This window comes from Hippopotamus amphibius, chromosome 17 (assembly GCF_030028045.1).
Source record: "Hippopotamus amphibius kiboko isolate mHipAmp2 chromosome 17, mHipAmp2.hap2, whole genome shotgun sequence".
Taxonomy (NCBI): domain Eukaryota; kingdom Metazoa; phylum Chordata; class Mammalia; order Artiodactyla; family Hippopotamidae; genus Hippopotamus; species Hippopotamus amphibius.
Genome location: NC_080202.1, coordinates 49,862,145 through 49,883,841, shown reverse-complemented (window position 1 = coordinate 49,883,841; position 21,697 = coordinate 49,862,145). Strand labels below are relative to the sequence as shown.

Genomic DNA, 21,697 nt, shown 5'->3' with positions numbered 1-21,697 from the left:
ATAAAACAGAGCTGCATAGACAACAGATTGGTGGTTGCCAGAGACAGGTGGTGGGGTTAGGTAAAATGGATGAAGAGAATCAAAAGATACAAAATTCTAGTTATAAAGTAAGTAAGTTACAGGGGTATAATGTACAGCACTGGCAACTACAGTTATTAACATTGTATTACATACCTGAAAGCTACTAAGATAGTAAATCTTAAAAGTTCTCATCACAAGAAAACAAAACCCTGTAACCATTTACGGTGATAGATGTTAACCAGACTTACTGGTGATGATCATTTCGCAGTACCTACAAATAACAAATCATTACGTTGTACACCTGAAACTAAGATAATGTATGTCAATCATACCTTGATTAAAAATTTCAATTAAAAAAACTTTAAGAGATAAACATAAAAGCTAAACATAGTCACTGCTCTTAAGGAAACTCTTCTTTAACAAAAGGCCTTTCACTCCAAATAATTTCATTTCTTTCCCTCCCCAAACACTGTCTCTTCTTGCCTCTGCTAGTCACATCAATATTCTGCCAATTTTCAAGAATCAAAATCCAGTCATGTCATCAAGTTTCCTGAAGTGTGTAATCAGTGAAATGTGGAGTCAAGAGCTCTAGCAGAACCTTAACTCTTATCCTAATAATCTTTAGCACAGTCACTTGACCTCTCTGTCCCTAGGTTTCCCATCTGTAAATAAATTTGTGCCTATCTCCAAAGGGAGCTCTAAAATTCTCTATTTCATCCATCTTGCATCTGGACCTTTCTTTTCATTCCATGTCCATTGCCCTAGTTCAAAAGACTTATCTGTCACTAGGCTATTTAAAAGCAAAGTCTTGCCCTGCTCCAAACCATCTTACACCTCAAATCCATACAGTCCACATCCACTCTCAGACTCCTTTATCACAGCACTTTAATCATGCCATCCCATGTTAGTGATTCTCCATTATTCTTAGGATAAAATCAAAATGCACCAGCCTGGCATGCAAAAACAGTGCGACCCCAACTTATTCTTCCAACCTCATTTTCCTCTTTCTTGAAACTTTATCTCTGGCAGATAGCTCTCTTCCCTGTTACCCAACACATCATCCTCCATCTGAGGGTCCTCATGCTTAGACCCGAAACATCCTATTTCCTCTTGGAAACCTAAGTGCCATCCTTGATCCAAACTAAAGTTCCAGCTCTTCTCAGGTCTTCTGATCACCTTACTTATATTATCAGCCCAGAGTAATCACTCCTTCCTCCTAAACTTCAGCATTTAATGCCAGTACCATGCATCTAGTACTGAGCAAATACTGCCTAAATTCTAACACCTCCTTTTCTACTTGAATCGGGGGGCGGGGGGGGGGGGGGAAGGCTAGAATCAGTCACATAAATTATTCCTTGAAAGTAGGAACCAAGTGCTCAATTCTACTTAAGTGTTTTCATCATTCCTTATTTTACTATGAGAGAAGTGTTTCCTTGCCCTTTGGGGGCAAAGTTTATCTTGATGATACACAATTCTGAAAGGCTAGTCTCCAAATTAATTGTTACCTCAAAATTTTTTATATTTAATTATTCTTTGCTCAGAGAATTCTGGATCTCCTTTTCTGGAATTGCCACAGGGACACTTTTGATTACCCTCAATGATGACACATCTTAGTTTCTACTCAGATGATCAACTCTGGTAACTCCTCTGATCACTGCTGAAGGATTCTATCAAAGGAATATAAACTGTAGCTCTCTGAAGGTGGGCCTACTAGGAAACACCTGAAGGCAATACTGTTCTTTACCCTTCCATAAGTTTGCCAGCCAATCTTACTGTCTGTGGATGAAATTAAGGAAATTTATCTCATCTGGGACTATCGTCACAAGAGTAAACCGTGGAATAATAAATAATCTAATATTGCTTCAGACATTAATGGAAATAACCTGTACCTAATAAAATGTGAAACCAAATATATGCATATCATGTCAATATCTTGAATGCACACTTGCAAATACCAAAGTCACCTCACTTTGGTCTCATTTTTGAGTCTGAGACCTACTTATTATCAAGTTATCATTAAGAGCAAATTAAGACATTGAATAATGGAATAAACTTGCCAAAGCCTGAAAAAAAAAAAAAAAGAAAGAAAAAAAAAGAGCAAATTAAGAGAGTTCTCAGGGACTTCCCTGGTGGCGCAGTGGTTAAGAATCGCCTGCCAATGCAGGGGACATGGGTGCAAGCCCTGGTCTGGAAAGATCCCACATGCCACAGGGAAACTAAGCCCATGTGCCACAACTTCTTCAGCCCACGTGCCTAGAGCCCGTGCTCCGCAACAAGAGAAGCCACTGCAATGAGAAGCCCACTCACAACTAGAGAAAGCCCGCAACTAGAGAAAGCCCACACGTAGCAACGAAGACCCAATGCAACCAGCAACCAATAAATAAATTTATTAATTAAAAAAAAAAATAGAGAGTTCTCTTTTGGGGGGACAATCAGTACAACAAACTTCCTGCAAATACAAAGTTAGCCTTTCCACTTAAACTTCCAAGTCAAATTATTTCTGTGAATGCTTGAATGTATCTGCATAAAGGATCAATTTCAAATAAAGTTGGGTAGAAACAAAATGAGTCTTAAGCAAGCCTCACTCTGTTTTCATCTTACAAAGAGAAGATTGGCCTGTCTTCCAAACTTGTGAATAAAGATCTTGCAAAATTCACTAGGCATAGGGTGTGCTCAAAGAATACTTGCTGGAAAAATATGCCGGGGAAGTGCCAGTTTAAAAAGAAAAACATTTTCACCCAGTTGGAAATCTACAGAAACAGGGGTTACAACAACTCAGCTGAAAACTCTCTCAAGATCTGAAGAAAAATTTTTTTAGAAAAACCCCAGATCTTTTCATTTTCTAAGTAAAGGTCTATGAAAGGCAACTAAAAGAATCAATGAAGGATTCAACTATTTTAACTTAATGCATCTAAAGAGCAGTAATTGAAATTCTGCCTTTGATATGTGGCAATGTGAAAAGGCAACCAGTCTCTTATTCTACATAAATGTATTTTACAATCTGTAATAGTTTTTAATCAATTGTTTCTGGGAAAGAAACAGGAACAAGAGAACATTTTATTGTTTTGTTTATTTTAGGGGGAGGGGAGAGATAATGTTTTTCATTAGGGATATTTATTTTCAAAGTGTAACACTCCAAAAACAGCTTTATTAAGTGACAAGGATACCTTTCTGGTAAAGGCCTTTGTCTTTACTCTCATTATACCCCATCCTCAGGGTCCATACTTCATAAACTTACTTTCAGATTTCTTCACTGCCACAAGCAGAACACAATAAAAAAAATAAAACAATAGTTACACACTGGCACCAGGCTGCCTCGTGACAGAAACGTACGCAGACTGCTGCAGCTCCACCAACTCCCTGATGGGACCCAGTCTGGGGACTCCCTGAGGAAATGCAGGCAGTGTGAGCTACACAGAGGTTGCCTGGCAGATCAACATAACCTCAGCAAAACAGGACAGTGTGGCTAACAGTGACAAAGGCCTTTCTCATCCCAACCTGGTGTCACCATTCCACAACAACAAGAAACATTTTTCAAAAAAGGTATAATAGAGATTTTATAGGTGAGGAACTTAAACCTAGGGAGATTAAAAGGCAAAACTAAAATAAGCAATTCTCAATAGTAGTCCAAAATTCCTTCCACTATATCACAAATGTTAAGAAAAATAGTAACTTCTAGTTCATCCTTCAGGTTTTCTGGTGATTATCAAATAAGAAACAAAATATTAATGATAAACCTGATACTCAAGACAATGAAATGACAAAAATTTCTATAAGTGGGTTGAAAACCAATCAGGATATTCTTCAATTGCTATTTCATGCCTTTCAAGTTCTTAGACTAACCCGATTTACCAGAGATTTTTTTAAAATTAATTTTTATTGGAGTATAGTTGCTTTATAACCAGAGATTTCTTGCCTTTTTAATAAACACTAAGTATAGTATATGCTTACAATTCATGTAATAACTGTAAGCACAAAGAAGACTAAAGGAGAAAGGACATAAAATACTTTCATATCTTAAAAGATTTCTTTTTCCTACAACTGGGAAAACAAGAGGATTTTTCCACATAAGTTAAATAAGTTGGAATACCAAAAATGCTTATTTTACCCATTTGCTGGGAAAAAATTATGAAACAGGCACTTCCTTAGATTATTTATTAGAGTAGAGGGAAACTATTTAACCTTCCCATCATCTCTCATGGTCAATGCCATGCCCATAAGTGTACTGTGCTGTCAGAGAGCCATCTAAAGAGCTATGCACCTTCAGGTTGCTCCGTTTCTCCACAAAGAATCTTCTTTCTGCTCCTGCCAAGTCGGTTCCAGGAGAAAAATAGTAGAGAAGTAAGGAAGAACTAGCTTTTACCTTCTCCATAACTTCAAGCAAATTATTTAACATATCTATAGTCTTTGAGTCTCAACTACAAAATGAGGATATCACCTTCATCACATGAATGTTTTAAAGAGTCACCAAATGTAGGGACTTCCCTGGTGGCGCAGTAGTTAAGCCTGCACACCGAAACGAGTAACAGGCCCCGCTCAGTGCAACTAGAGAAAGCCCATGCGCAGCAACAAAGAACCAAGGCAGCCAATAAATTAAAGATATACCAAATGCAAACATACAGAAGGTGTGAGCAATACATATTAATTCCCTTGTTTCCTTCTTTTTATTTTTATTTTTTTGGCTGCACCACGCGGCTTGCAGGATCTTAATTCCACAACCAGGGATTGAACCCGGGCCACTGTGCTGAAAAGCGCCAAGCCCTAACCACTGGACCACCAGAAAATTCCCTCCTTTTTTAAAAAAAATCACTCCAGCCACTTCCTAGATGCTATATCTTCCTTAACAAAATGCCGCACCCAATCCACCCAACTCCTATTCCACAAAAGAAATGAGTAACGGTATTATAGGTTAAAGAATGTATCTGATATACCTTTCCTCAAAATATACTACTATTTAATACTACTAAAGTTTTCTTTAATATAAAGTGCCATATTTTACATGATGTTTCGTAAATTTCCTTTCATCAACCAAATTCAAAGGACAGTTTGATTCTGTTTCCACTAAAATAGGTAGTGTTTATGCCCAGGTTGTGGGTAAAGAGCCTGGAGTAATACAGTCAGCCCTCTTTAACTGTGGGCTTCCCATCTGAGGTTGATTGGATCTGCAGATATGGAGGGCTGACTGTACTCACTGTACTAGGCCATTTCATATATGGGACCTGAGCCTTCTCAGGATTTTGTTATCTGCAGGACTCCTGGAATCAACCCCCTGAGGATATTGAGGGACAACTGTATCCTGATTTCTTATTAGCTTATGTGACATGAAGCAAGTCACTTAAACTTTTCAATCCTCAGTCTGTCTATAAAACTAAGATAATATCTACCTCGTTGTATTTTGAGGACTAAATAAATGAATGCACGTAAAGCACTTTTAACATTAACTACCTCAAAATATTCTACAAATGTAGGCTATTATTTTTTTTCTCTATCACTATGTTTCAAACTATGTTGTCTGATTAGGCAAAGGTGATTTAAAATGGTTCCTAGCTCAACCAAATCAGTTCAGTCAAAATCTTCCTGGGGCCCAGGTTTCAGACTAATTTAATCCCAACAATCCTCAGCTCTGTCTCCTTCAGTTTCTATCTTACCAGAATACATCTCTCAAATACCACAAGAACGAACAGGAAAGAGGCATTAAGGGCAACCAAGAAAACGGTCACACACATAAATGGTATCATTCAGGTCCCTGGCACATGCCCTTTATTCTAGTAGGCGGAAGTAAAACATAAGAAAATGATTTTTTTTTTTGACGTGGACCATTTTTCAAAGTTTTTATTGAATTTGCTACAATATTGCTTCTGTTTTATGTTTTGGTTTTTTGGCCACGAGGCATGTGGGATCTCAGTTCCCGGACAAGGGGTCGAACCCACACCCCCTCCGTTGGAAGGTGAAGTCTTAACCACTGGACTGCCAGGGAAGTCCCAGAAAATGACTTAAAACGGAATTTAACCCCTCTTCCTGGTTGCCATTCCTCAATGTCCACTCCCCACTGCCCCCCCAAACACAATATTCTCTGCAAATCCTCCTCCTGAGTTCTGAATATAATCTATATGGTTGCTACAATGCTACTAAACAGGTTGCCAGAGCAACCCACAACATTTACAATTTAACAATTTTTCAGTATATTCTGTTTGAGGAATAGACTCTCCTGATACTTTCATTACTAGATTGAAACTGATTTCAAAGCAATTTTTTGTTTACCACTGTGGTGCAAAAGCTTTCTTCATAGTTATATAAATATAAAATCAAACAGATGGGGGGACTTCCCTGGCGGTCCAGTGGTTAAGACTCCGCGCTTCCAATGCAGGGGGCACAGGTTCTACCCCTGGTCGGGGAACTAGCTTCCCAATTGCCTTGCAGCACAGCCAAAAAAAAATTTTTTTTTTAATTTTTTTAAACTATTCTATTCCTACAGGCACTTCCTGGCGGTCCAGTGGTTAAAGATTCCTCATTCCCAATGCGGTGGGCAGAGGCTGGATCCCTGGTTGGGGAACTAAGGGCCCGCACGCTGAACAGCACAGCCAAAAAAAATAAAAATCAAATCATATAGACAGGTTAAAGTTGCCACAAAGCCTTAATTAATGAGACTCAAAATTAGTAAGATTTACTCCTTGTATTTATTACATACTTAGGCCTTTGGTTCAAACAGCATAATTTTCCCAGATACACAATGGAAAACAGGAAAAAGACAACAAACTGGCAGTCATGCAAGGAGATGACTTTAGGCATGAATTTCTGCCTAGCTTGCAAAATACATAGGTCCCTCGATATTCAAGGGGGACTGGTTCCAGACTCTCCTTCCCACCATACCAAAATCTGCAGATGCTCAAGTCTGCACATACAAAATGAGGTAGTATTTGCATATAACCTACGCACATCATTCTATATACTTTAAATCATCTCCAGGTTACTTAAAATACCTAATATAATGTGAACGCTATATAAATAGTTGCCAGTGAATTGCAAATTCAAGTTTTGTTTTTTGGAAGTTTCTGGAACCCCCCCCATATTTCTGATCTGCAGTTGGCTGAAACCACCAATGTGGAACCTGCAGATCCAGAGGGCTGACTATAATCTAATCCATGTTGGTCTCTGCTGAGGGAGAGAGTAGAGAAACTAAAGTACTATTCACTTGAAATACAATGTGACTCCAAGCTTTTCCTGTTCTAGTAAAACAGTTTATCTTGATTATGGAATCTAATAGGGTGCTCTGCAAACGACACCGAAACCTCTGGGTATGCCCAACAGCCAAAAATGTTTAAATGACTATTAGTAAATGTGCACTGCACTCAGCAACATTCCACGCCCCCCCCCCCCCACCATCTGCTGCTTCTCTGTCCCAGCAGATCCATCCAATCTAGTTACTTCTGTCAAAAAATCTGAGACTCACCTGTAATTCCTCTTCCTTCTCTCTCAACATCCACTCATCGCATCCAATCAATCACAAGTCCTAGTCACCCTACCTCCAAAATATCCAGTTCTCTCACTCTTCCCTCTAAATCTCAAGTCCCCATTCTCTTACCTAGGTTACCACAACAGCCTAACTGGTTTCCCAAAGTCCAAATCCATTCTATTCTTCACACAGTAAGAGAGATCTTTAAAAAAAAATCCAGTGATGTATAAACCCTGTCAATGGCTTCACAATAAAATTTTAAACCAGAGATGACCTACAAGCCTACCGCTATGACCTAGCCTCTAGCAACCTACAGCCTCATTTCTCACAACTCTCCTTACACTTTGCACTATTCTTGAAAGTATCAAGCACCTCCCATTCCCAAGGCCTTAATTAGCACATGATGTTTCCTGCCTGTAACATACCTTCTCTCTTCTTCACCACCAACTCCTCATCATTCAGGTCTCAACTTACATGTGACTTCTTCAAGATACTTGCTAGGACATCCCCACCCATCTTAATTAGATGTTCCTAACATGCACCCCCTTAGCACTCCAAACTTTTCTCTGGCATCCACAACCATTATAAATATATCATTAACTATATGATTACTTGCTTAAATAATTAATCTCTCTTTCTAACCTATATTTCCCATGAGGGCAGGGCAGGGCAGGGATTGTGTCTCTTTCACTCACCACTATCTATCCCTAGCACCTCAGCACAGAGTAGGCATTCAGTATATCTAATAAACGAATTAATCAATTCCAAAGTCTCCGATGTAAGGCTTTGAGGCCTCTCTGTACAGGTCAACTCCTCTGTTTACACAGGATTATTTGGAAGTCCATTTCCTGATTTTTAACAGTTGCTGGAACTCATAAGGAATACAGAAACCTTCATTTTTAAGACACTAGGTAAAGAACTTGAATCCTTGTGAGCTGTAACTTATTTTGCAAGCTGTGTTCTTAGAGTCACCCAAGCTTGAAACTTCAATCATTATGATGATCCCTCTCAGTTTTTCCCATACAGCCTTTGTTAATAATCCCATTAAATCTATTTCTGCATCATCTCTGGAATTTTCTCTTTTCCTTTTCACACTACATTTATTACACTTACCTATATTACTAGATCTCTAAAGTATTTCCACTCTAGACACCAAAGCCCCATGCCTTTTAGCCTCTGTACTCTCTGTGCCATCTTCCTGTACTGACCTACTTCATTAGACCACAACCAAAAGGCAACCTTCTATCAAAATCCTAGTCATCCTTCAAGGCTCATTTCTAATATCCTTTCTTTCCAATTTCATCAACCAGCTGCAATCTCTTATTTCATCTGCATCACCCAACACTTACCATATATTACTATATGCCACACACCGTTCTGAAGTATTCATCTTTATCTACCATGCCTCCAATACACAATCAAAAGTATAAACTCTTTGTGGATAGAAACTCAGTTTATTTACCTATGGTATCTCTCATGTCTTTCACATTCGCTCATAAGTACTTATATATGACCACTTTAAAAGAGTTCAGCTGACCTGTGAACAACATAGGTTTAAACTGTGTGCAAACATTTAGATGCAGATTTCTCTCAACAGTTAATACGATCTGTGGTTGGTTGAATCCACGGATAGAGAGGGCCATGGATGTTCAACTGCAGAGAGGATGGGCTCCCCTAACCCCAGTGTTGTTCAAGGGCAACTGTACTTCACTCAATTTTAGAGAATGAAAACACCAATCCCAAGGCAACAGAAAATATTTGGAGCAACTACATCTGCAGCAAATGTGTAACCCCCAAATTCCTGCTGCCTAACTTCCTTCCTTCAGAATCACACAAGAAGCACCAAGAACAATTTTCACTTACCTACATAACTTCTCAGAAAAAAACGGGGGAAGGAGGAAGGAAAGACAGAGGAAATACAGAAGTTCCTATTTCTGCCACTGGATGTCATATGCAGGCTAGCAGAAAAACAGGGGGCATTAAATTAAAGGTGATTAGATTAAATGAGAACAAGGTGTTTGGCAAGTAGAAGTTTACTCAGCTCTGAAGTAACTTCTCTAAGAACATGATGTAATTATTCCACGTATGTATCACACCCCGTAAGACATACGATACTCATTTTAATGGATCACGGGGCAGCAAGGGGTGGGGGGACCTAAGGTTGTAAAAAAATCAAAGCTCTAAGTCACAAGTCAAGAAAGCCAGTTTGTTTTGAGGTACACCAGTGACTTACAGGGAACTCTGCCTCAGATTCCCCAAATGCAAAATAAATGGTGCTGAGAATAGCTCCATCAATGTTAAAGACAGAGTTGTCACAATTCAAAGTAGTTTAAGCCCTAGAGATCAATTTCCTCATTTTTATTAGAAAAGTGGTTACATGATTAGCCCTATAGCTAGTTTGTAGCAAAGAAGAGTTAGACGTTAGGCTTCCAGCTAATAGAACTCTCACTCCATCATTCTGTGAAAGGACAAGGAATAGGAAAATAAGGACAAATTAAGTTGACTGCCATCTTTGGCAACATCATCTGTGTATACCTAATAAATTCAAGTAGGAGCCACAACACAAAGCATTCCACAGTATCTAAAAAGCAAAACCTACAAACACAATAGTAATTCATTGTAACCTGAAGTTTTCATGAAAACTCCAAAAGGGTGAAATTCCCCAGAAATATAGGAAAGTCACTGCAATCAAGACAATCCAAAATTTCAAATAATTTCTTCAGTGTCACTAAACTGACCATCTAGTTTATTTTTACTCAACCCTCATCTAGAACAGGCTTCAGGAGGCTATCAGATGAATAAAACACAGGTTAGAATAAATTAGACCAAAAATAAAAACATGAAAAGAAGAACAGGGAGAACAAAATGAAGCCAAAAATGAGGCTTAAAAAACAAGTACAACAATAAGATCTACAAACTTGTCTCTTAATTTCCAAAAGCCAACAGGAAAATGGAGACCTAGTGAACAACACAAATTTTAACAGGCAGGTAATAAAAACAGACATAAAAGCTTAGGAAAAAATACAGTTATTCTTGGTTGCATATCTTTGTCCTGAAGTCCTTATAAAGAAGCACTGTATAACATAAAGATATATTTTATACACAAAACAACATATATTTCTGTAGTCACTAATAAAATGTCTTACAGAATCATTTTTATACTGACCTTCAAAATAAGCCTATAGTAACTGTTTAGAGGAAAAAAATTTTTTTAAGGGAAGAGAGGTCTACACGCTATCCAGGTACTCAGAACACTGCTAATCTAAGAACACATTTAAGAGAGTATCTGGGGGAAATTTCTTTACAGGTACTTACTATAAAAGTTTAAAAGCACAAGGGTAAGAAAATGAAAACCAAATTTAGCAAAATTAGGTATGGGTCCAGGCATTCATAACAAAATAGCAGAACAAAACTCTTAAGAGAGAAATGAGGAGGAATACAAAGAAAAACTGAAGAAGAAAGTGTGGGTGCACAAGCACACACTCAACAGTTCTATTACATACACAAGATAACCATCAATAAATGCTTCTATTTCTACTTCTACAATTAAGAGTTAAACACTGAGGTATTTATTGAAACATACAGCTTCCTTTTTAGTCCCTCAATCAAAATGATGGTTTTAAAAAAGAATGAAATAATGCTATTTACAGCAACATGGATGGACCTACAGATTATCATACTAAGTGAAGTCAGAAAGGGAAACAAATACCATATGATATCACTTACATGTGGAATCTAACATGACACAAATGAACTTATTTATGAAACAAAACAGACTCACAGGCGTAGAAAACAAACTTCTGACTACCAAAGGGGAAAGGGGGTGGGGGAAGGATAAATTAGGAGTTTGCAATTAGCAGACACCAACTGCTATATATAAAATAGATAAACAAGGTCCCACTGTATAGCACAAGGAACTACATTCAATATCTTGTAATAAACCATAATGGAAAAAATATGAAAAAGAATACATGCAGATATATGTATAACTGAATCACTTTGGTGTACACCAGAAACTAACACGACATTGTAAATCAAAGTATTTGTACTTCAGTAAAAACAATTTTTTAAAAGATGATGTTTAAATTGCTGCTCATTCCACAGTGATGTTACTAAACAATGATATAGGTCAAACCCAATGTAGTGCAGAATTTCCAAAGACGTAGTTACATGTACCAAGACAGGAAGATATATATATACACACACACACATATATATGTATATAAAACATTTTTGGATGATTTTCCAAAAAGATCTTAAAATAAAAAGGTATTTTTTTTAACAGTTTTAAACTAAACATACAATCAGTTAACCCCCTCCCCAAAAAAATTAATCAAGGAAAAGGAACGACCTTCTAACATGTCTCATCCAGCAACATCTGAATTTACTAACTGTAAAATGTTAAACACACAATTCTCAACAAGATATAAAACCAATCATTCTGCTACTGCTAGCATGTGCCTAGGATTTACAATGAAACACTGATTTTCCTCTTGGGACAAAGGTAGGAAAGAAGGGAAAACACAAATGAATCCTTGGTGAAAGCTTGTAATTTTCAGAGAACCATCCACTTGTAATTTAAGCAACATCATTTAAAAACAATTTATTTCAATAGTCCTCTCTAATAAATATTTTCCTTATGGCTGCCCAGACTAAATCTGGTGACTTTATCTCTGCAGTACTTCAGCAAAGGAGTGAAATACTAGACAGGCTACCAGAAGAGGTAAAAAGTTGAAATTCACCAGCTGGGTCAAGCTCCTAAACAGTTAACTAACTGCTTATTCCAGGACTCAACAATTATAAATGTGGTTTTGAGATTTGGGAGGGACTATTAAATCACAAAGAAAAGGCTTCTCAGCATCCAAAGAACAATCTTTTTTTTTTTTTTTCCTTTTTTAATCTTCTAAGCAATGCCTCCACTCCCACTGGTCAATTGCTGAAAATCTTTAAAATACTCAGAAGGTCAACAAATACCTGGCTAAATACCAGCCTTAGGAGTAAATCTGGTGATCTTGCTTAACAAGAACTTGAAACTATTCACACTTTATTGGTGGTTTTAATTTATCAATAAATTCATATATATCATAATGTGCAGAAAGTATCTGTATTTGATAATACTTTTAGTGCCAAAATTGTCCTTACTTTAATATAATCTGAAGCATGGAAATTCAACTTTTTAAAGCATTATTTAGTTGACTTCATTGTAAGAGGATTAAACTGATCCCAGAAAGTTTCCTAAAATGATCCCTTAGCTGTCCTTATAATTCACACTCTTCCAGTCAACAAATCATAATGTGAGAAGAATGTCCAAAATCAAAGTAACTGAATGGACCAAGAGGTCTTTTTCAAATCACTAGACTACCCCATGAAATTAAAAAAGTTCTCTCTTAGGTATTTTGATTTCATTGGGTTGTAACAGTTATCCACAATATTACCAAAACTTATTAGAGATATTTCCAATACAATGTCTCCTAAAAATATTAAGCTTACAGAGTCTAGATGTTTTTCTTGATCAAATATACAAAATAAGTACAGAAAACTTAAAATGCTTCAACTACAGTATATTACACATAAAATTACTCAAACACAAAATATTCAACTGCTAGCCAAGATTTCTTAAAACAGTGGTTTTTGCAGCAGAGTCAGTGGGGGATAGTGCCACACACACCGGCAGGCCGACTGAAGCTACTACTCCATTTACGGAAAGGTAACTATGTTACAGCAGTAGCAAGGCTGTGAAATTTATTTGCTTTAGACCTGAATATAGATGTGGACTCTTGAGCAAAGCAAAGTAACAAATGGTAACAGAACTTGGTCTACATGGAAAAAACACAGCAAAATTATCCAGATTTCTTTCACTCAAAATAGAAACATAAAACCAAACTTTCATACGTGGATACAGTGTTATCCATGCGAATAACAAAAAAACCTGAAAAAAATAAAAAGGAAATTTACTTGTGCTTAAAAGCATAACTGTCAGTGAAAATCTTAGTCACTCTTTCATTACAGGCAAGGGGAAGCCAATTATTCCAACATATCCATCTGTTTCAGCTTTCTCTAGTAATCCAACCTTTACAACATCCCTACCCAAAGAGGAAATGAAAGAGGATCTACTAGTCAACTCTCCTGTCCCTCTTTTCCAACTACTCTTGTTTCCCTCTCTCATAAGTCTACATAAATGTAGACTGATCTATCTTTAAGGAGATATACTGTACTTCCTTATCTGTAAGGAGCCGAATGCAGGATCAGGAGGGAAGAACAAAAGTAAAGCACCTCTGGCTCAACCAGGTCCATCTAAAGTACCACCCAAAGCTTACGGAGAATTTTCCTCAAACCAACAGATTTTGAAAATCCAGTAAGGATTTATCCCAAATATGTCAATACATTTAACTTGAGAGAAAATAAAATCCAAATCTGATAAAGATGGTTTCTTTTAGGAATAGAATCAGGTTGCGAAAAAAGCAGTGTATATAAAATAAACATTTTCTGATTATTAGTCCTTAAAACATAAGGAAATTTCAAGTGTTAAAATTGAAGACCGGGTACATTCTCTGCTGAAAGTGCAATTAAAAGCAACTATAAATTCCAGTGAACTTAACTAGGTCAACTAAACTTTTGGCCCCACTTACTAGAAACAACAAAATCTGAAGTCAAGCCTTAGAAACTTACATACAGTTTCAAAAGAAACGTAATTATTCACTCTGAAAAGATGGGTACAGTTTTACAAATTGGAAGTCTTCTAGTTTTTCCTTAATAAGATTTTAATGGGAAATTAGTAGCTTTTACCCTATAGCAACACAACACTACACCAAAAATACTTGCCATATCTTCACTAGCAGGTGTATATGCACCTACCTACCTAAAATGAAGAAAAAAGACAAACATAACCTAGGCACCCATACACAAAAAAGCCTCTTCTTTCCACGACGGGAATTCACCAAGTCTTTCTCCTTTGTCTGAACATTTCTTAAGAATGACATTATGCGTGATTCTACTCACAGGGGCACGTGCCGCTGCTCAGGATCAGCTCTGGTCAATTCTTCCTCTTCAATATCGGACTCTCCTCCTGAACTACTGTCAGTGACGTCTGAATCGAAAGCTCGTTCACTGCACCTCAAGTTGGCTATACCACTGGCTGTAAATCTCTCCAATTCTTCTGAAATCGAATCACTTTTCAGGAAGTTGCTAAGTCCCTCTGAAGTGGCGGTCTCACTGGCAGCTTTTCTCAATGCAGCTTCAGCCTTTCGAGTCAGCATCAACTGGCTCCGAGGCCTCAAGGATTCCAAGTTTGGCAGTCTGCTCAAAGTTTTCTCTAAAAATCCACCCAACTGATGCTGTATATGCCTCTCCACCTGCTTGGCTTGCACAACCTGTAAGCGCTTCTGTAACCTGCGGGCACGGCTCTCAATATCAGCCTGCCGCCGCAGTAAAGCTGTTATCCTTGTGTCGGAATCTAAAGCACTGAAAAGAATGGAAGACAGGGGAGACTTCTTCCCCTCTAACTTGATGCCCCCCAAGTTAGAACTGGAGTCTGTGTCAGGTGATAACCTACTGCTTCCTTGAAGTGCCGGCTGTTCCACGGAATTTACAGAAGATTTGTTTGCAGTGCTATTATTGCTAAATATAGTTGTGTGTTCTACATCAAGGCTTCTATGTGGAAGAGTGCAATTGGTCATACCCCCTTTCAAGTCCCCAGATTCAGATGCCACCACTTCACCCTCCCGAAGAGAAGATGAAGTGAGAGGTCGTTTTCCCCCATTAAGGGGACTGGAATTGTCATGCTCAGAATGTGTTGAACTTTTAGTCAATTTCTTCGCCAACCCATTTACAGGTGCTTGTGGCAGAGCTGTCTGACCACTTGTATTCATGGTTCTAAGATTTTCTAAGGAAAACTCCAAAACTGGCTGTCTCCCCAACAGCTCAGCTCGGAGTTCATAGGACTGAGATAAGAGAGGATGAGATTTAAGTACTGTCTGCTTGCTGAAGACACCTTGCAATTTCAACGATTCCTTTGAGGGAACAGATGTAACATCGGAGCAGAGATAAGATGCCACCAGTGGTTGCAGCTTTCCCAAGTCTTCCTTGGTAGGATTATTTCGGAAGTCTAGACTGGGATCCTCTGCAGCAATGGCTTTTCTTTTGGTTCCGTTGGCAGCAATAAGGATGTTGGCGTTGCCGTTATTTTCGGCACTGCCAGGAGACAAAGTGGAGGATGGGGGAGCCAGTTTGAACCGGATATGGTGTGCTTCAGCTGCTGCGTCAGTGAGAGCGGGCGCCATCGCAGCCATTCAGCACAGAGAGACAGGACGTCCAGCCTCTCCCGGTGCCGAGGCCAGCTCCACAGCCCCTTACTGCCTCCCCAGAGAACAGACTAGAAGAGAAAGAAGAAAAGGAAATTAGAAATACAAGCACATTAGAAAACAACACACGTATTTTTAATAAAAACACTACTTGCGGCTGTAAACCAAACTCTGCCTCCAGAAAAAAACCACTCAAACCGAAAGCGGAGGGTGTTGGGGCGGGGCCATAATCCCTGCACAAGGGAAAGAATTCCATCCTTTTCTATCACTTGTTACCATAAACTGAAAGTAGCCACAGACTGTTAAATCATCTGCATGTAAAAGAAAAAATATCTTTAAAACTCCTTGAAATTAGTGAATTTAAAGCAAATGTATCAAACTAAACACCCAGGAATTAAACAGAAAAGAATTAGTAAGGAACTCCTCAACCCTGACAAAAGTTTGTATGCCAGGATTTCCCTGCTGGTGCAGTGGTCAAGAATCCACCTGCAAATGCAGGGGACACAGGTTCGAGCCCTGGTCCGGGAAGATCCCACACGCGGTGGAGCAACTAAGCCTGTGTGCCACAACTACTGAGCCTGAGCTCTAGAGCCTGCGAGCCACAACTACTGAGCCCACGTTTGCAACTACTGAAGCCCACATGCCTAGAGCCGCAACAAAGAGTAGCCCCTACTCTCTGCAACTAGAGAAAAGCCTTCGGGCAGCAACAAAGACCCAATGCAGCCAAAAATAAAAATAAATATTTAAAAAATACATTTCTTAAAAAAAAAAGTTTGTATGCCAAATGTCATAGGTCTGTACATTTTTCTGGCCAAAGGATTCAATGTTCATCAGCTTCCCACTTCTCTGTAAGACAGATCATACTAAAAGCTTAACTGTGTCATGCCTGTAATACCAGTTTACTTCAGCAATTCTCTTTTCACTGTCCCACCTCTCAAATTAACTGCCCAATTGATGTGTCTCTTTCCTTTATCCCAAAACTTCTTCAAAGAATAGTTATAAATAGCTGCATCTGCACTTCTCCCTCTTCTATAATCTGGCTTCTACTCCTACTGCTCTGGCAAAGGTCACCAGTAATCTCATTATCAAATCCAATGCTCAAGTCTCAGTCCCCATTCTATCTGACTTCTCTAAAGCATTAGGTAACGCTGACCACCCCACTCTTTTTGAAATTCTCCTTTCCAGATGTCCTTGACAGCAAGGTCCCTTCTTCTGCCCTCTTTTTCAACTCACTTCCTTGGCAACAACCACTATAAGGCCTCCTAGCGCTCAGAAAAACATGCTCAGCTGCACTAATCAACACCCCCATCTCTATGTTCCTCAAGCCCCCTGAAACTCAAAACTGACCTTTTTACTCTTTACCCATTTTTATCATCTCAGGTAATGGTACTGCTTTCATTTAGTAACCCAAGCTAAAAACCTCAGCCATTTGTCTCTTCTTCATCCCCTTTGATTTATCTGGTCTGAGAGTAAAAGGAAATCTATACAAAGAACTAAGCCAGCTGTTCGTAAAGTGTGGCCTATGAACTTCTTAAGAACTCAAAGACCATTTCAGAGATCCACAAGATCAAAGCATTTTCATAATAATATTAAACGTCATTTGCCTTTTTTCACAGTGTTGACATTTGCAATAAGGGTGCAAAAACAAGTCTGAGCAAAATTGCTAGTACCTTAGCACAATTCAGGGCAGGGGCACCAAACTGTACTAACAATCACTGGTCACTGTATTCTCTATTAATTTACAGTTAATAATCAATCAATAAAAAGGTATCACTGACCTCTGATATGCTTGATGAAATATGAAAATTATGACTTTTATTAAATCTCCACTCGAGTTTTCAGTGTGTGTATATACAGAGGTATATAAATATTCTGTGCAATGAACGGGAGAGTACACATAGAGCACGTCTGCTGCTTTAAGAAATCTGAGAAAAAGCACTAGTACAACTGAGTTACAATCTGAACTAGAAGCTTCTTTTATGGAACTATTTTTACTTGGCAGAACAACTGACAAACTATGATTATTCAGACTTGAATAGTCAGGCATTTTCTTGAAAATGAACAAAGTGAACCTGTCATTTCAAGTAAACCCAATGATGATGTTTGTTGCCAATGATAAAATCTAAGTTTTCAAGCAAAAATAAGTATTTTGAAAACATGTATCTACCACCATGAGCTTGAACATTTCCCCAATACTTAAGTCACTTCTAATTAAATAGACTACTGCTGAATTTAGTGAATGAGAATTTGATACCACGTAATGAAACGTGTCAACCTTTGGAAGATATGCATAACTCAGTGGAGGGCCAAATGACCAGTGCTCATCAGAAACTAGCACACGGGCAAAAGTGCATGCAAGACAGGCCAATGGATGAGTGTGACAGAGCATGAAAAGCTCACTGATATAGCTTTAGATTCCACAGTGCAGCTAACCTTTATGAAACTACTACTTGTCAAGTTTGGGTATAGTGCCAAAGGATAGCCACACTTTAAAACGCTATTTAAATACTCCTCTCTTTTCCAACTACACATCTGTACAAGGTCAGATTTTCTTTATATACTTCCAAAAACAACATATCACAACAGAATGAATGCAGAAGCAAATACGAGAACCCAGCTTATATTTCTATAAGGCCAGACATTAGAAAGATTTGCAAAAACGTAAAATAATGCCATTCATGCTTAATTTTTTTGTTGTTGTTCTGGTAAAAAGCTATTTTTCATAATACGTAATAGGTTTGCCATCTTTAAATGAATTAGTAAATAATTTTTTTTTTAACGTGGCCACACCACGTGGTTTGTGGGATCTTAGTTCCCTGACCAGGGACTGAACCTGCGCCCTTCCAGTGAAAGTGCGGAGTCCTAACCACTGGACCACCAGGGAATTCCTGGTAAATAATTATTCTTTAAATTTCTCGAAGTTTCTAATCAACTACTGATAATAAACAACCCATAAAAATTTCTCTGTGGTTTTCAACATTTTTTAAAAGTGAAAAGGGGCCTTGAGACCAAAACGTTTATGAATCACTGGACTAAAAGCAACCTCCTCCTCCCTCAAAAAAAAAAATGACAGCAACTTCCAATTTGGTCAAACATGTTATCTTTAGATAAAAATCAACATAGGATGGGGTAAGCCCTATAGTACCACACTAAGATTCTTTATAGTATGACAACTCAAACCATTAATATCAAAATATTTAAGTCAAATATTGAGAAAACATCCACACAAATACCAATACATTTACAGGTCAAATTTGTCTACTGCTCTATTAATTACCCAAACTTTCTCACTATAAGCTCATAAGAACTTTAACAAACATCCAATATTCCTTAAACTAGATCTTCTGAGGATTACAGAGTTTTATCCTTATGGACTTTCTGGCATATGGCATTCTGTGTGACTAACTGCATGTCCACTTTTCCTATTTCTGATTTTAAATTTAAAAATAATTCCTAATGTAATAAAAAAAATAGTTGTTACATTGGTTCAACTGACAGATGAACCAATGTAAGTTCTTTACTCAAAATACCTTGAGTCAATTTATAACAGGCAAAGCATTTTCTCCCATAAACAAAAATCACTATCTGATCTTTTCCATCAACTCAATATCCTCTTTCAAATTGATATCAATACACGGTTGATACTAGCAATGCAAGGAGGCATATCATCAGTGCCAGATGATTAATACAGCATGCAAGAGCAGATGTAGCCTACTACCTGAGAGCACTACACTAAGTTTCAGCAATAGCAGGAAGTAGCCTCCCTCTGGGGACTCAAGCAAGGACACAGATGTTACACAGCTTCCACAAAATTTACACAGGAAAACCCATGCTCACCCAGCACACATAAAAAGAGGGCTGTAATTAACATCACACCACAGAAGGTACTTAAGCAGTAGACATTCCAAAGTTATTTCAGAATCGTTCAGTTCTTAAAAATCCACAACTTAAAGAAAAATCTGCTGACTCAAATCCCATCTCTTTCAAGATTTCTCTGACCCTCTGAAAGTACATCCGAGAACTTGACATTAATCACATACACCTCAAAGGCAAGTTTATTTTGCTTACACTCCCTCCTGGTCTCAATATCCCCATAGGATGCACTGCAAAGAGTAGTTACTAAAACAGTTGTCTTAATAAATAGGGAAGGGGAAAAGTGACGTCTCCAGAAGAAATTCCATTCCTAACTCCTAAATCTTTATCTTTCTATACCAAAACTACTGTTAAAAAATATGTATGAAAAACTACACCCTTCTCCCTTCGTTGACTTGAAACGCTGTGCTGAGATGCAATATTCCCCCCAAAGACACTCGTAGATAAGGGGAGCAGGTCCAGGTTCACAACCTGGCTCCACCCGCATTTAAATTATTTAACCATTCTGTTCCCTCAATTTCCTCATCTGCAAAGAACAGAGCCGACCTCAGAAGGCTGCTGTGATGATTAAATAAAATACTTTCAATTACTTTTTCCACTACACCTATTAGTATCTTGCTGAACACTGTTTTAAGGGATACAACTTAGAATAAAGTTCAAATACGTGACCTCTAGGGTCCCTTCCTGTGTTTATGATTCTATTATTATAAATTGCAATATAGATTCAAAAACAAACTTTCACCTAACACAAGTAGCACTTGGGAGGCCAAAGTATACCCCTAGGACAGAGTTTCTCAACCTCAGCACTACTGACTTGTGCCAAATGATTTTTTGTTGTGGGGGAAGGTGGTCTCCTGTGTACTGCAGGTGGTTTAGCAGCATCCCTGGCCTCTATACCCACTAGATGCCAGCAGCACTCTCCTATAAACTGTGTCAATCAAAAACGCCCCCAGGGGACTTTCCTGGTGACAGAGTGGTTAAGAATCCGCCTGCCAATGCAGGGGACATGGGTTCCATCCCTGGTCCAGGAAGATCCCACATGCCCCAGAGCAACTAAGCCCATGCGCCCCAACTACTCAGCACAAGTGCCACAACTACTGAAGCCCATGTGCCTAGAGACCATGCTCTGCAACAAGAGAAGCCACGGCAATGAGAAGTCCATGGGCCACACGGAACAGTAGCCCCCACTCACTGCAACTAGAGAAAGCCTGCTCACAGCAACTAAGACCCAAGGCAGCCAATTAAAATAAATTAATTTTTAAAAAATGCCCCCAGATATGACAAATGTCCCATGTCCCCCTGGGGGCAAAAATCACACGGCCCAATTGAGAACCACTGTCTGGAGACAGGTTCTCTCTGTATCTACAGATGTCTATACGTACATATATATTTCTATACATACAGATTTCCAGAAATCACACATATCTGGCTGCTTCAAATAGTGCAAGTCAAACTCCACAACCTACAAATGAAAACCACACCTTATTCCTTGTAAATTCCCAAGACAGGACTGCACTTACACAAGAATAAACTGGCAGCAACCACCTTGCAAAACGCTGATAAGCTGCCGAGACCCAAAGAGAAGGGTTTGGCCATTTGGGTGGCCAGCAACCGCACTTTCACTGAAAACAGAAGCAAAAATCAGATGGGGAAGAAAAGCCTGCCCATAATGTGGCTCCTACTAACCTCTTCACACCTTTACCTCATTACTCTGCACAAAACAAAGAAAGAAAAGAGAGGAAGGATGGTTAGGGAAGTATCTGTGAAGTTATCAAAATTTCAGCTGAAACTTGAAAATTAGCTAAAATTTCATTAAGTAAAGGCTGGGGCAAAAGAAGGGTAATGTGGCATTCAAGTGAGAGGAAAAGTCATGGGAAAAGGCAAAACTGTGGGAAAACATAGGACATCCTGGAGGTTAAAAGAAATGATTATTTTGCTTGAAATATAAAGCATATTTTAACAGAGGAAACACTATAGAAAAAGGTGAAAAGGCAGTTTGAAACCAGATCATGACTGGACAACCTTCAAAAGCCAGCCTTTACTCAGACTG

General features: G+C 38.5%; 1 protein-coding gene across 4 annotated transcripts in view; it reads right to left on the bottom strand.

The window, feature by feature from the left end:
* Positions 1-21,697, bottom strand: part of KANSL1 (KAT8 regulatory NSL complex subunit 1) — a 160,746-nt gene that overhangs the window by 103,814 nt on the left and 35,235 nt on the right. For all 4 annotated transcript variants that reach the window (XM_057714854.1, XM_057714853.1, XM_057714856.1 and 1 more), the window contains one exon: positions 14,474-15,845. In XM_057714854.1, the coding sequence (XP_057570837.1) occupies positions 14,474-15,762 (1,289 nt within the window). In that variant the 5' untranslated portion in view covers positions 15,763-15,845. The remainder of the gene's footprint in view (positions 1-14,473; positions 15,846-21,697) is intronic.